The sequence below is a fragment of the Dermacentor variabilis genome, chromosome 8 (assembly GCF_050947875.1).
Source record: "Dermacentor variabilis isolate Ectoservices chromosome 8, ASM5094787v1, whole genome shotgun sequence".
Taxonomy (NCBI): Eukaryota; Metazoa; Arthropoda; class Arachnida; order Ixodida; family Ixodidae; genus Dermacentor; species Dermacentor variabilis.
Window position 1 is genome coordinate 27,028,045 of NC_134575.1, and position 14,962 is coordinate 27,043,006.

General features: G+C 49.8%; 1 protein-coding gene across 2 annotated transcripts in view; it reads left to right on the forward strand.

Annotated features, from left to right (window-relative positions):
- Nucleotides 1-324: 324 nt before the first annotated feature.
- Nucleotides 325-14,962, forward strand: part of LOC142589898 (monocyte to macrophage differentiation factor 2) — a 30,638-nt gene continuing 16,000 nt past the window's right edge. The window contains exons 1-2 of one of the 2 annotated variants that reach the window (XM_075701568.1): nt 325-891; nt 13,865-13,933. In XM_075701568.1, the coding sequence (XP_075557683.1) occupies nt 13,881-13,933 (53 nt within the window). In that variant the 5' untranslated portion in view covers nt 325-891; nt 13,865-13,880. Of the gene's footprint in view, nt 892-13,598; nt 13,706-13,864; nt 13,934-14,962 lie in introns of those variants that run through there. The other variant, XM_075701570.1, reaches the window with a different exon arrangement.

Here is a 14,962-nt window from a genome sequence, read left to right on the forward strand (position 1 = left end):
TTTGGAGCAGATTATATACACCGCACAACTAGCACGTTAGCTTTAGCGTAAGCATGCGGCGCAATGCAAGCACAGCCGTCACAGCATGCATGCACGTTCAAAATGTGACGGCCCCGACATCGTTGGTCCTGTACCTAAATGATTTCGGCCGCCCACCATACGGCGAAAAACAAGGCCTTAGAGATCGATTTCCGCTACTCTGAGGGAGCTCCGGATTCAGTCGTCTGCTCGCGAAAACCACAGTCGGGGGAAGTCCAGACGGCGCGCACCGAGCGCTTCTCATTTAGCCTCTCCAGTGTCTCCCTGCCGTTTGCACTCTATACGCTCTCTCTTTCCTTTTGCTCCATCGATGGCGTCACTATGGCGTCACTCTATCTGTGCCTTATTTTCTTTTACCGATTGCGCCGCACTGTCCTCCTTTCTTAAGTTTATTACATTCTCCTTCTCCTCTTCTCTTTCTCTCTCCCTATCGCGGTTCGCGCTCGTCGGGCAAGATGGCGTCCGGCGCGGGCGGCCTCCTCCTGCAAGTCGGCTTTGCGGCAGCGCTGCGGCGCCGGCGGCGGAAGTGAGCCCTCGCGGACGCGGCGACCGCAGCCGGCAAGCCCCCGAGCGGCATCGCCCGCACGTACACGGCTGTGCGGGCCGCTCTTGTTTTCGTCGAGACCCGGGCGAGACACCGACGGTAGTGGCTGCGAGCCGTGCTCGTCGCTAGGCCTCACGACGCCCGTCTCCCGTCTCCCGAGCAACGCACCCGTGTGCCAACTGCGCGCACACACTGGTGTTCATGGTTAACCGTGACAGGCGACCGGCCGGTCTTGACTTTGACCGCGACGGCGACGAGATGAAGAGGGCGAAGCTGCCGAATGACTCGACTTCGTCGCAGGACGACAGGTGAGACACTCCGGTTGCAACACCGCAATGAGAGCGGCCTTCGTTACGTAATGAGACACTAACCGTACTCTAACGCTAACAGGACCGCGCACGGAGAAAGTATGCACGCGTGATCGACGAACTCTCTCCGCGCGCGACCGTTGTTAGCGCATTGGTTCTTTTTTTTTTATATATCGGACGGAGAGTGAATTGCAAGAGCGTTTTATTGACAGACATAGGAATTCCCCAGTTCATGTCATGGCAACGTTTGCTGCGAGTGATACAAGTTGTGTCAAACAAACTCTAGGTTTTCTATTTTTCGGTGAACGCTTGCCCGTTAATTATAGTTAAATGAGTGACATTGTCTATTATTGACACGGCACCCCGGGCACGCCTACACGTTTATATCGAGATGTTTGTTTATTTCGTTAGCTGTTAAATAAACTATTTTCCGAAACTATGTATCGCACCATGTAGCGGCTTTATTTCATTTTATAATTCGGAATTTACATTTTCATGTTTTGTATATGCCTCGGTGTACTGTCGACTCTTGAATGACATTTCTATTTTTCAAAATGCTGTCTTGCGTCACATAGCGTGCCATTCACACGTTTACGATTCGCTATTCATTCTTTTTGCTTCGGATGTGCAGTTGACTTCTGCGCATACACTTATCGCGCGAAGCACAAGACAAGTTGCAGTGACAACTATTTCCCGAACTAAGAAACCATCTTAAACGGGAGGATAATCTCCGCGAAGGCACAACGCGGCGTTGATGCGACGTGACCTTAACCTGATATTGCCGCAGAGAGCTCTCCACATGCCAGGTACGAGCACTCTCGTGAGGCACCTTTGCAAGCGTCTCATCGCTAAAGCCCATTACTCGTCGCATCGCCATTAGAAGAGCGCCAGCAACGCCTCGCGCGTGGCGATACAGCGCGTGTCTCCCGTGCACGCGCTCACGGCAGCGCCCGAGTCTGCCGTCCAATGAGAAGCCACGGCGTGGCTCTTGGCCTTCGGGGCGCGTGAGAAGTGCGTTCGGCGGAGAGACGCGGTTGACTGTGGAACAGGCTGCTGTTAACTCCTCTTTTAAAAAGTGTGTGAATGCTTAATATTGAGTTTCCGGGCACAAGTTCGCCCACAATAAACCAGTGTGTTTAGTGTGCTTCATTGAAGAGTGCTACATTTCTGGTGGAGGTGCGGGGTATGATTGGAAGTCCCCAGTTCGTAAGAGAACGGAGCCCCGACCCTCAGCGATTGGAACCCAGGGAACTGACTCCAGTACACCAGCGCACAAGCCGCCGCATCCGAGGAGACCCACCCGAGTTCGGACCGCTTCCTGTTGCTGCAGCAGTGCGGGCAACAGTTACCAGCGACGGTGCAACCATGACCACCCCAGTGACATCATCCCAGCTCATCGTGTACCCACCACGCACGCCCGAGTCCTTCCACGGCGATACGTTCGAAGATGTGGAAGACTGGTTAGAGCAGTTCGAGCGAGTGGCAGATTTCAACGGCTGGGACGAGACGCGGAAGCTTCGCAACGTGTACTTCGCGTTAGAAGAGTCAGCGAGGACGTGGTACGTCAATCATGAAGCGACACTATCTTCGTGGGAAGAATTTCGGCGACAGCTGCTTGCCACGTATGCCAGCACCGATCGGCGAGAGAAGGCAGAGCACGCTCTGCAAGCCAGAAACCAGCGCACTAACGAAAGTGTCGGCATGTATATCGAGGATATGTCCCGTCTCTTCACGCGCGCGGATCCAAACATGACCGAAGAGAAGAAATTACGCCATCTGATGCGTGGCGTTAAGCAGGAGCTGTTTGCAGGACTCGTCCGCAACCCACCACACAGTGTTGCCGAGTTTCGCACCGAAGCGACGACCATAGAGAAGGCGCTTCAGCAGCGTGCCCATCACTACAATCGTGATGTCACCAGCGTACCGGCCGATATCCTGTCAGCAGGCCCAGGCAGTAACACCGAAGCACTAAGAGAACTGGTGAGATCAATCGTAAAGGAGGAGCTTCGAAAGCTGCAGCTACCGGTAGCCACGCCGACAGTCTCAACTCTCGCCGCCGTCATTCGAGATGAAGTTCGCCACGCCATTCTGCAGCCAGGCCGTGAGGAACCACCTGTTCATCATGACCAACCACCTCCCGTACGTCGCGTGCCAACGTACGCTGATGTGTTATGTCAACCGACCGGGCATTGTCCTCCATTCGCGACTCCCAGCAGCCGCCAGCCGACTCCGCGCAGTGGACCCCTTCTAGCAGAGCTGAGGCCACGAAAAAGTGACGTGTGGCGTGCACCCGACCGGACACCACTCTGTTTCCACTGCGGGGAAGCCGGACACCTATACAGAATGTGCCCATATCGCAGAGCAGGTCTTCGCGGCTTTACGATAAATGCGCCTTGCCCCCGTAATGGCGAAAGACCCACCGAAATTCAGGACTACTTGACCCGACAACAAGATCCGGCTGCTAGATACCAACACCAGCCCCGAACATCAACGTCTGCACGCTACCGATCACCAAGTCCACGGCCATCCTCGATTTCACCAAGGCGTCGTTCACTGAGCCCACGTCCGGAAAACTGAAGCGAGCGACCTGTGGAGGCGAGGCCGCTGACGTTCGAAAAAGCCAAGATCCTCCGTCAAGTTTACCGAGCAGCCGCGACAAACAGAAGCGGATGAATAAGATAAGTGAACAGAGAATTTCTTCGGACTTGCGCATTACAATAGACGGTCATGAATTGAGTGCATTAGTTGACACAGGTGCCGATTATTCTGTCGTAAGATATGCACTCACCAAGGAATTGAAAAAAGTTTTGATGCCATGGAGTGGACCCCAGATACGTACGGCTGGTGGGCACCTCATTACGCCCCTGGGTAGATGTACAGCGAGAATCGGAATTCGGGGTTTTTCTTACGTCGCTGATTTTGTCGTGCTGCCAGAATGTTCGAAGGAGGTAATACTCGGAATGGACTTTCTCCTAACAAATGGTGCCATAATCAACCTGCAGAATTCTAGCGTGTCATTTTCTACGAAGCAGGCTATAGACATGCGAGAGTCGGAGGAGCTAGAACACGTTGCCTTGCGGATTACCGACGATGACATAACCGTGCCACCACGATGCAGCATGCTGGTTCGCGTAAGAAACGAAGCATTCGACGACTCGGAAGGTATAGCGGAGGCCAACGTCGAGCTACTGTTGAAAAAAGGCATTTGCGTAGCACGAGGAATTGTTCAACTACGCGATGGGTGTGCTGATGTATTGTTGACGAACTTCGGAAGTGAATTTCAGCACGTCGCAAAGAACACAACCATCGCCTTCCTGCACAGCGCTACTGCGGTCACAGATGTATGTAGCTTAGCGTCAAGGCCACCTGCTGTCCAAACTATGCATGACGCCGTAGCATCAGTTGCGATCAACCAAAGTCTGACGCCAGCCCAGAAAGAAATGATGGAGGACCTTATAAATGAATTCGCAGATTGTTTCTCCACCTCGTCAAAGGTACGGCGCACACCAATTGTTAAACACCGTATAATAACAGACGAAGCGACCAGGCCAGTATACCAACATCCATACAGAGTGTCACCGGTTGAACGAGAGATCATAAAGAGTCAGGTGCAAGAGATGCTTGAGGACGATGTCATTCAGCCATCAAACAGCCCGTGGGCGTCGCCGGTAGTCCTTGTGAGAAAGAAGGACAATACATTGAGATTCTGTGTTGATTACCGGAAATTGAACAGTGTGACCAGGCGGGATGTATACCCCCTTCCCCGCATTGATGACACGTTGGATCGCCTACGACATGCAAAATTTTTCTCTTCATTAGATCTCAAGAGCGGATATTGGCAAATTGAAGTAGACGAAAGAGACCGTGAAAAAACTGCTTTCGTAACCCCAGATGGCCTGTATGAGTTCAAAGCGCTTCCATTCGGCCTCTGCTGTGCGCCGGCGACATTCCAGCGCATGATGGACAGTGTCCTCTCGGGTCTTAAATGGCAGTCATGCTTAGTTTACCTAGACGACGTAGTGGTATTTTCTGCAACATTCGACCAGCATGTCCAGAGGCTGCGTTTAGTGCTTCAAGCCATCCGCTCGGCAGGCTTAACCATTAAACCGGAAAAATGCCAGTTTGGATTTCAAGAACTTCGTTTCCTGGGTCACGTAATTAGCGCGCAAGGTACTGCTCCGGATCCCGACAAGACTGCTGCCGTTGCACGATTCCCAAAGCCTACAAACAAGAAGACGGTACGGCAATTTTTGGGACTATGCGCTTATTACAGGCGATTTGTAGAACACTTCTCGAAAATTGCCGAACCTCTGACGAAACTAACTAAAGAAGACGTACCCTTCATGTGGCATGCTGAACAAGAGGTTGCTTTCAATGAACTAAAGGAACGATTGCAAGCCCCACCGATCCTCGCCCACTTCGACGAGACAGCGGACACAGAAGTCCACACAGATGCAAGCAATCTCGGTCTCGGCGCGGTTTTAGTTCAGTGGCAAAATGGGGAAGAGAAAGTCATAGCGTATGCTAGCCGCACTCTCTCGAAAGCTGAAACAAATTACTCTGCGACGGAAAAGGAGTGTTTGGCTGTCATATGGGCCATCAGCAAGTTCCGACCATACCTGTACGGCAGGCCGTTCCGTGCAGTCAGCGATCACCATTCTCTTTGCTGGCTGGCAAACCTAAAAGACCCATCTGGACGACTTGCGAGGTGGAGCCTCAGGCTCCAAGAATACGACATTACTGTCGTGTACAGGTCTGGAAGAAAACATAACAATGCTGACTGCTTGTCCCGCTCACCAGTGGAGTCGACTCCTTCAGTAGAAGAGGATTTCCCGTTTCTTACAGCGATGACAGCTTCGGAAATCGCCGAGCGTCAACGGGCCGACACAGAATTGCTGCCACTCATCAAACACCTCGAAGGATACGACGTCCAAGTCCCACGCATGTTTATGAGAGGTTTATCGTCATTTTGTCTCCGAGATAATGCGCTCTACAAGAGAAACTTTGAACGCAACCAGGAAAAATTCTTACTCGTCGTACCGTCAGCCATGCGACCAGAAATTTTGGAAGCTTGCCATGATTAACCATCCTCGGGTCACTTAGGTGTCAGCCGGACGTTCGCCAGAATTCGTCTCAGATACTTCTGGCCTAAATTGTTAGCGTCGGTGCAGCATTACGTGAAGACATGTCGCGAATGTCAAAGGCGCAAAACACCACCCGTGAAACCGGCCGGACTTCTTAAGCCCATAGACCCACCAAAGACTCCATTTCAACAAGTTGGGATGGATCTTCTTGGCCCGTTCCCAACATCATCGTCAGGGAAGAGATGGATCGTAGTAGCGACGGACTATTTAACACGATATGCTGAAACTGGCTGCCTTGAGCGAGGAACGGCAGTTGAAGTTGCAAACTTCTTCGTTTGTAACATAGTACTGCGACATGGTGCACCAATGGTCGTGATTACCGATCGAGGAGCGGCCTTCACTGCTGATTTGATGCAATGTTTGATGAAGATGACTCACACCAGTCACAGAAAAAGCACTGCATACCATCCCCAAACAAACGGCCTGACGGAACGTCTAAACCGAAGCCTGGCCGATATGTTGTCCATGTATGTCGACCTCGAACATAAGACATGGGACGCAATCTTGCCTTACGCCACTTTCGCCTATAATACGGCAGTACAGGAGACAACCCAGGTCACTCCATTTCAACTAGTCTATGGCCGCACAGTAACAACCACACTGGATGCTATGTTGCCGGTAGATGATGAAAACAACAACCCGTACGACGTCGACGACTTCCTACAACGAGCTGAAGCAGCCCGGCAGTTGGCACGGTTCCGTATCCGCCAGCAACAACGTAGGGACGCAAGCTATTACAACCTGCGCCGCAGAGAAGTTGAGTACCACCCGGGCGACAAAGTGTGGGTATGGACACCAGTGCGTCGTCGCGGACTAAGTGAAAAACTCCTTCGCCGATACTTTGGACCTTACGAAGTTATTCGCCGAGTAGGTGACCTGAATTACGAAGTCATCCCTCATGAGCAAGAGCGATCAAAGCGGCACATCCATGCGGAGGTCGTACACGTAGTCCGCATGAAGCCTTACTACGACAGGCAATGAAAACACTTCTATAGATAAATTTGTTTCATACGCATCGGGACGATGCGATTTCGGAGGGGGACTAATGCCGCAGAGAGCTCTCCACATGCCAGGTACGAGCACTCTCGTGAGGCACCTTTGCAAGCGTCTCATCGCTAAAGCCCATTACTCGTCGCATCGCCATTAGAAGAGCGCCAGCAACGCCTCGCGCGTGGCGATACAGCGCGTGTCTCCCGTGCACGCGCTCACGGCAGCGCCCGAGTCTGCCGTCCAATGAGAAGCCACGGCGTGGCTCTTGGCCTTCGGGGCGCGTGAGAAGTGCGTTCGGCGGAGAGACGCGGTTGACTGTGGAACAGGCTGCTGTTAACTCCTCTTTTAAAAAGTGTGTGAATGCTTAATATTGAGTTTCCGGGCACAAGTTCGCCCACAATAAACCAGTGTGTTTAGTGTGCTTCATTGAAGAGTGCTACAATATTATGACATACCCGACAAATCGCACCGTTGAGTCGCACCGCGAAGTGTCCTGGAGCCGAGACGTTTGGATGACGGATGGATGGATGCTATGAGCATCCCCTTTGAAATGGGGTGGTGGGCGGCGCCACCAAGCTCTGTTTGTTATTTTGCCTGATGTCTTGTCTATCCGTTAAATTTGTTTCCAATTTCTTACAGACGATAAATTTCCAGCATCAAACTTTCTGAGCCTTTGTTGGGATCTTCGTTTTTTTGTACGCGTGCGTTAATTGTTTGTGGTCTCCCCACTTTTCTGCCACAAAACCTCCAACAGCGCTCCGATGCCATTTGTCGAGGAAGCCGCTAACCTAATACAACGCGTGAGATCACGTGTTCTGTTCGATTTTTCTTCTTTTGTAGTTGCGTTCGTACTTCACTACAGGCCCCGAAAATCTTGTACCAAGATGGCCGAATTTTTCACCATCTCTGACGTTACCAGATTGCGAAAAACAACCTTAATTAATATATGGGTGCCTGTGGTAACTATAGTATTTATTCAAGGGATCGGACGTGAATTACGTGTTATCGCTACTTACAACACCGCGAATTGAAATTTTAGATATTACGGAAAAGTTTAAGTTCCTCCAGTCAGCATACCCGCAACCTTGTTATGTGCATGACTTGTGTGCCAACCCCTTGTTAATGCTTCAGCAGGTACAATGGGCAGAATGATGTCAATGAATCAATGAATGAATGAATGAATGAATCGTCACCATCATGACCAGCAGCAGCATCAGCAGCCTATTTTTATGTCCACTGCAAGGCGAAGGCCTCTCCGAGCGATCTCTAATTACCCCTGTCTTGCGCTACCCGATTCCAACTTGCGCTGGCAAATTTCCTAATTTCATCACCCCACCTAATGTTCTGCCGTCCTCGACTGCGCTTCCCTTCTCTTGGCGCCCATTGTGTAACCCTAATAGTCCACCGGTTATCTGCCATACGGATTATATGGTTTGCCCAGCTCCATGTTTTTTTTTTTCTCTTAATGTCAACTAGAATATCGGCTATCCCCGATTTCTCTCCAAACCACGCCGCTCTCTTCTTGTTTCCTAACATTATTCCCCTAACATTCTTCGTCCCGTCGCTACTGCCCGGTCCTGAACTTGTTCGCGAGCTCCTTTGTTAACTTCCAAGTTTCTGCCCCGTATGTTAGCACCGGTAGAATGCAATGATTGCACACTTTTCTTTTCAGCGACAGTGCTAAGCTCCCAGACAGGATTTGGTAGTGCCTGCTGCGTGCACTCCAACCCATTTTCTATGATGTAAATTTCCTTCAAATTATATCATGAATGGTTATATATTGTGTAGTTATTTGTATAGTTATGGTGGTCTCCGCCTGCTTAAGTTTATGTATTATAATTTCCTTGTTTTATTTAGTTGGTAAGTTTGTGCAGCCAGTCTTAACCGCTTTATTCAGTCAGGCTTTCAATGAATGAATGAATCGATCAATCAAGGATGTAAAAGGCTCCATACAGTTCCCTGTTCACTTTATGTTGATCCTCGTCATCCGATCTTCCCGCTCTGGCTTACGTAGTTACGTACATATATGGCTTACGTAAGTTAATAATCGACGTAGTTGCGTGTGTTTCCGGTAAATCAGTGAGTGCTGAGCTGGAAACGCTTTGCTCACAGACTTGATTTTTCTAGCGCAAAAAAAAAAAGATATCCCCAAGCGTACTGCAGCTTGACGACACAACTGGCACATCTTCCCCCCCCCCCCCCCCAAAAGAAGAAGAAGAAAAAAATTAAAAAAGCGATTACATGCTTACCCATGCAATGCTTACGGGCCGTTAGGTTAGGTTACAAGTCTCGCCGCATGAACGCTAATGCGTGCTCAATTAGGAAGATGAAAACAGTTTCAACGGCAAAACGAAGCTATTGCCTGCTTTTATGCGCAACACAGTCAAGTTGACAGCGTTTTCTCAGCCGGCTAATTTTAAGGTCGAATAAGGAAACCTAAATTCTGCAGTTCGATATTTCAATAAGAAACAAAACAAAAAAAGACAATGAAGAAAACCGAAAGAAACCAAACAAAAGAAACAGCCAATTTATCCTGCGTTTCTCTCGACCCTGACCCCTCTCGTCGTGGTTGCTGCTCAAGATCAAGCCCCTCGGTAACCAGCCGATCCCTCCTGGCTACCGGTCTCTGCAACCTACATAGCGTGGCGTAAAGCGCTCGTTCAATCCAATTTGCAACATCGCCCCGCGGTTTTACGTTGACCGGCTAGCTAGGGTCTCGCGTTATCGATTTCCAGCCTGTGGGTATACTCCGCCGCACGGCGCGGGCCCGTGCTGCAGCCGCCGGTTGCGTGAGCTGCCGGAAACGAGGAAGTCGTCGACGATGTTTGCCCGAAGCCCTATACACGCACTGTGACGTCACTCGAGCCCGAGAAAGAAACACCGGCAATCGAATGCCCTGTCTATAAGGTCACGCTGTACGGGCGTCCTGCAGTGTATATATAACTCTCATGAAGGTACCGATCTGCTGTGTTTGCGGCGCTTTTTTTTAAATGTTACCGGTTCGCGAAAACTCCCTATAAGCGGCAATTTGAAGCCTGGAGTTTCTCACTCGAGCCCGAGAAAGAAACACCGGCAATCGAATGCCCTGTCGATAAGGTCACGCTGTACGGGCGTCCTGCAGTGTATATATAACTCTCATGAAGGTACCGATCTGCTGTGTTTGCGGCGCTTTTTTCAAATGTTACCGGTTCGCGAAAACTCCCTATAAGCGGCAATTTGAAGCCTGGAGTTTCTCACTCGAGCCCGAGAAAGAAACACCGGCAATCGAATGCCCTGTCTATAAGGTCACGCTATACGGGCGTCCTGCAGTGTATATATAACTCTCATGAAGGTACCGATCTGCTGTGTTTGCGGCGCTTTTTTTAAATGTTACCGGTTCGCGAAAACTCCCTATAAGCGGCAATTTGAAGCCTGGAGTTTCTCACTCGAGCCCGAGAAAGAAACAACGGCAATCGAATGCCCTGTCTATAAGGTCACGCTGTACGGGCATCCTGCAGTATCTATAGTTCTCATAAAGGCACCGCTCTTCTGTGTTTGCGGCGCTCTTTGAAATGTTGCGAGTTCGCGAAAACTCCCTAAGCGGCAATTTGATGCACGGAGTTTCCATACAGAAAGTTACTTGAAGGAAATCTGGCACTTGTGGTATAACAACAACGAAAGAAAAAGGGAAACTTTTTTTTCTTCGAACTGCTCAGTGGGTTATTGAGGGACGCCGTAGGTTTGGGTATAGTCCGGATTAATTTTGGCCCCGTGGGGGTTAATTCTTTATAAGCTCCACCACATGCACGCACGGTACACGTGCGTTTTTTTTTCTTCTTGCGTTTCGTGCCCGTAGAAACGCGGCCACCGCAGCGGGCATCGAACTCGCAACCTCGCGTTCAGCTGCGAGGCGCCATGCATCCACTGCACTCACCGCGGCGAGTTCAGTGGTAGGCCTACGAGAGCTGCAAAACGCGGTGGATCAGCCAGGAATGACGGGTAGTATGGCCAAGTACGCCTTTACAACGAAATCACCTGTATAACGAATGATTTCGGAGGCGGCCCCGAGCGCTTAGTTATAATGTCGTTCGACTGTACATGGATTGGCTCAGACTTCGTCCTTTTTTGGCTTCGAACGGCTCTTCTGGCTTTTGCGAATTGGTCGTTTTTACCGTATTCGTTGCGCTATAAGCGAAACGATTCGCTACGCGTAGTGCAGATCAATAGCGCCCGTGAAATCACCTGAAATCACGTGAATCCTCTCCGCCGTATCGCTCGGTGGACAGGATTGTGCGAGTCAGAAAATGTAGTATGTGCATGTAACGCTTGAGTTCGGTGGGGTCATGCGGGGAGCCCCGGGAGTCTGCGTGCTCCAAACTCCTCAGTCTCTACAGTAAAGTTTTTATGATGATGATGATGATTATGATGCCAGTGAGATGATGACGTAAGAGCGCGCATTCGCGAAGGCGTGTATAAATAAAGATGCCATAGTCACTTATTAAATACTTTGTGGACCGAAATCCAGTAACTACTGTTTACTGAATTACCTGCTGCTGGGAACACCTCCCACACCCACCGCGGTGGCGGTACGGCTTATGGCGTTAAAATTAAATTTTGGGGTTTTACGCGCCAAAACCACGATCTGATAATGAGGCACGCCGTAGTGGAGATAACGTGCACCTAAATATAAGTACACGGGTGTTTTCACACTTCGCCCCCACCGAAATGCGGCCGCAGTGGCCGGGATTCGATCCCGCGACCTCGTGCTCAGCACGAGGTCACGGAATCGAGAATGAGCCAATCAATCAATCAATCAATCAATCAATCAATCAATCAATCAATCAATCAATCAATCAATCAATCAATCAATCAATAAATAAATAAATAAATAAATAAATAAATCAATGAATGAATGAATCAATCAATCAATCAACTAGTAAGTCAGTTAGCTATCTATAGACCGATCACGCGACCGATGAAACACTCAATCGGTCAGTCAGACAATATATCAATAAATTAACCGATTGGCCAACCAATCGGTCAGTCAACTAATTGACTCAGCCAGTCAGCCAGCCAGTCCTCAGTCTTTCGATCAATCACTGAACCAATCAAACACTCAATCAATGTATCATTCATTCAGACTATCGATAAATTAAAGAATCGACCAACCAATAAGCCAGTCAATATATTGACCAATCACTCAACCGACCAAATATCCAATCAGCCGTTCGGTTGATCGCTCCAGTCAGTCAGTCAATCGATCGACCGACCAGCAGTGAATGAATGAATGAATGAATGAATGCTTTTCTTCAGGAACTTGGCACAGACGATGGCACCACGTTGTGCTCCCCGTAAGGTAACCTCGTGCTTTGGACGAAGCGGCGTGAACGTCAGCACAAGACAATATATATTTTATTACAGACGGGGCACAAATAACGAACACGGCCGGCGCAGCGCGGAAAGTACGCGTGTGCCGAGTCCGGACGCGCACTTTTCGCCCGGGTTGCGTATCGCGACGGTGTTCGCGAACTCTGCCGACACGTTTGCGTCAGAGGAAGGTCGAGTAGCGGCTTTCACTCGGAGGAACCGGAAGCTGATTTCATATCCGGGACGCTGCACCGGAGGCTTCCTTGTTAGCGAAGTTCTTTTATTTATTTATTTTTCGAGAGCGAAATGCAAGCTAGGCGTAGAAATATTGTTTTTTCTGTAGAAGCGGTGTTACAGTCGCTTTATTTCTTTAATCGTTGCGATTCGTGAGGCGTCAAAGCGGGGACGCAACCTGCGGACCACGATAAGAGAGAAGGCTATACTGGCACATCGGAGGAAGTGACATTGTGTGTTATACTGTGCACTTATACTATACAGTTATATACTATACTATATACTATATACGCACTACGTACGTCCGCGTCTTGTCCTTTATGCTCGTAAGTGTAACACTAAGCGCAATATAATCATGAACTATATACTTTCCCGACAAGCTACATATGGCATCCTATTTCAGGCAGCGGCGTCATTGGAGCTGACAATGCAGTTTCACTCAGACAAAAAAGACGAAAGAGAGGAATGTGGGACAGCTTTAGACACCGTTGACGCGCTCGTCATTATAAATGGCTCTGAGCCAGCGTCTTGGAATATTCAGACTGGTGGTCGAAATTTGAACCTTTAACGCAGTGCGACAGCAACACATGGCTTTAAAGCTGGCTTAAGCCGGAAAGTACATGTGGCATTTCTTTCCACGGTTTACGCTCGGGGGGTTAGGCACGTGCTTTGTGAACTGTTGCAAGCAGGCGCAGAAAGCTTGGATTCCTCTACTTCTTCTAGTGTTTTTCAATAGGCGCTCGTGCTCCAGAGTACAAAGCGGATTACGGCGGCGCTTAGGGAGCTCTCGCGTGAAAGGTAGGCAGCTTTCAATTCCTGTACAGCAGCATGAGTTTGGCAGTGTGATATTTGGGTCGTGAAAAAAGTAAAAGAAGGCTTGCGTGGCCAAAAGAAAAAAAGGAAGGAAGGCAGCAGACAGATGTTTCGTCTACCTTCTATGTCGTCGTAATCATCATCATTCGTGTCCACTGCAAGGACGAAGGAATATCCCATCGATTTCTTTTGCGTCAGCTGACTTTCCGATCCCATGCCGAGAGATTTTCTAGTCTTGGCCCACTACTTAACCATTGCATTTGTACAGGCAAGGCAGGGCAGGGCAGGTAAGTAAAAGCAGGCAAGCCGGCAGGCAGCAGGCAGGCCAGATATCGGCGAACGCTTTCGTATGACACCCGGGCATTGCCGCGTGCGCGTGAACATCAGCGTTGCAGCTTGAAATCTGCATTGCCCACGTGACTGTGTTATCAATCCTGTATTCGCAGATGACGTGCACCACAGATGGCGACCGCAGGAGTGAACGGCGCCGTGGCACGGTACCGCTTCTTCTCAAGGTGAGACCGGCAGGTGGCGCTCACTGCTGCATTTGGGTAAAGCCCCTGGTACCTTGTAATGTGCCATGCTTTGAAGAATGCCGCCTCCTCCTCGCGCGCTCTGGCCCAGGCCGACGCCGCGTCACTATTGGCCTAATAGCATCACGTGGGCCATCGCGCCGTGCATCAGCGCCATTTTCGCTCGAGAAGCGTCTACGGAGTGGCGAGGAGCGCATGTTGGCGCCGGTGCTACGCTCGAGCAGTGTAGGCGGCGCCACGGTCGAGGAGGGAGCGTGAAAGAGAGGAGAAACGAGGAGGAGTGAAGGCGCAGGAGGAGAGTGTCGCTACTTTACGAAGTTTAAGGGGCTTTACATTTGGGTACATTTGTGTAGCGTTCCTGTGTATGCTATACAGGGACACTACATTTGTGAGCTCTAAGCCGTTTTCCCCTCAAAGGTTTACTTATATAGACTACAGCGAGCCTTGGCAGATAATCTTAGTCTCACAACAGTCTATGGTAAGTCTTCTGTATAAACGTTCTTTGAAACCGGCAGATAGTCTAGACATCTTGGAGACTTAGGGTATGGCTCCCTTGCCACATCATGAGCGATACCCGCGGTTGCATCTCATAAGAAAGTCAACCGAAGAAACAAAAAGACAGTAGACCACGTGCTTCTCCATGGTCTCCATGACTATGGTGCTCTTTTTTTACCTTTTATCACGATTCCTCCCTACCAGACAGTCTTCCGTGAATACCTCGATTTCAAAAGGACAGTCGAAACGCAACAAAATTTTAACGACTTCAGTAATGGCTAGTTATCTGCTTGATTTATGTTATTTGGCTTAAGTTGGAGCTTCTGTTGTTGTGCAATTGATAATTATGCACACGTTTTCAAACAATTTTTGACACATTTATTTGACTTACTGCCTGCACACTTTCTGCAACAACCCTCTCCGAAGACTAAAAGCGCAGCTCACAGCACAACGTAACTTAAGATGTCACTGCATCGTCCGTGACGTCAGAGCAGCTGCCATTGTCATGACAGCACT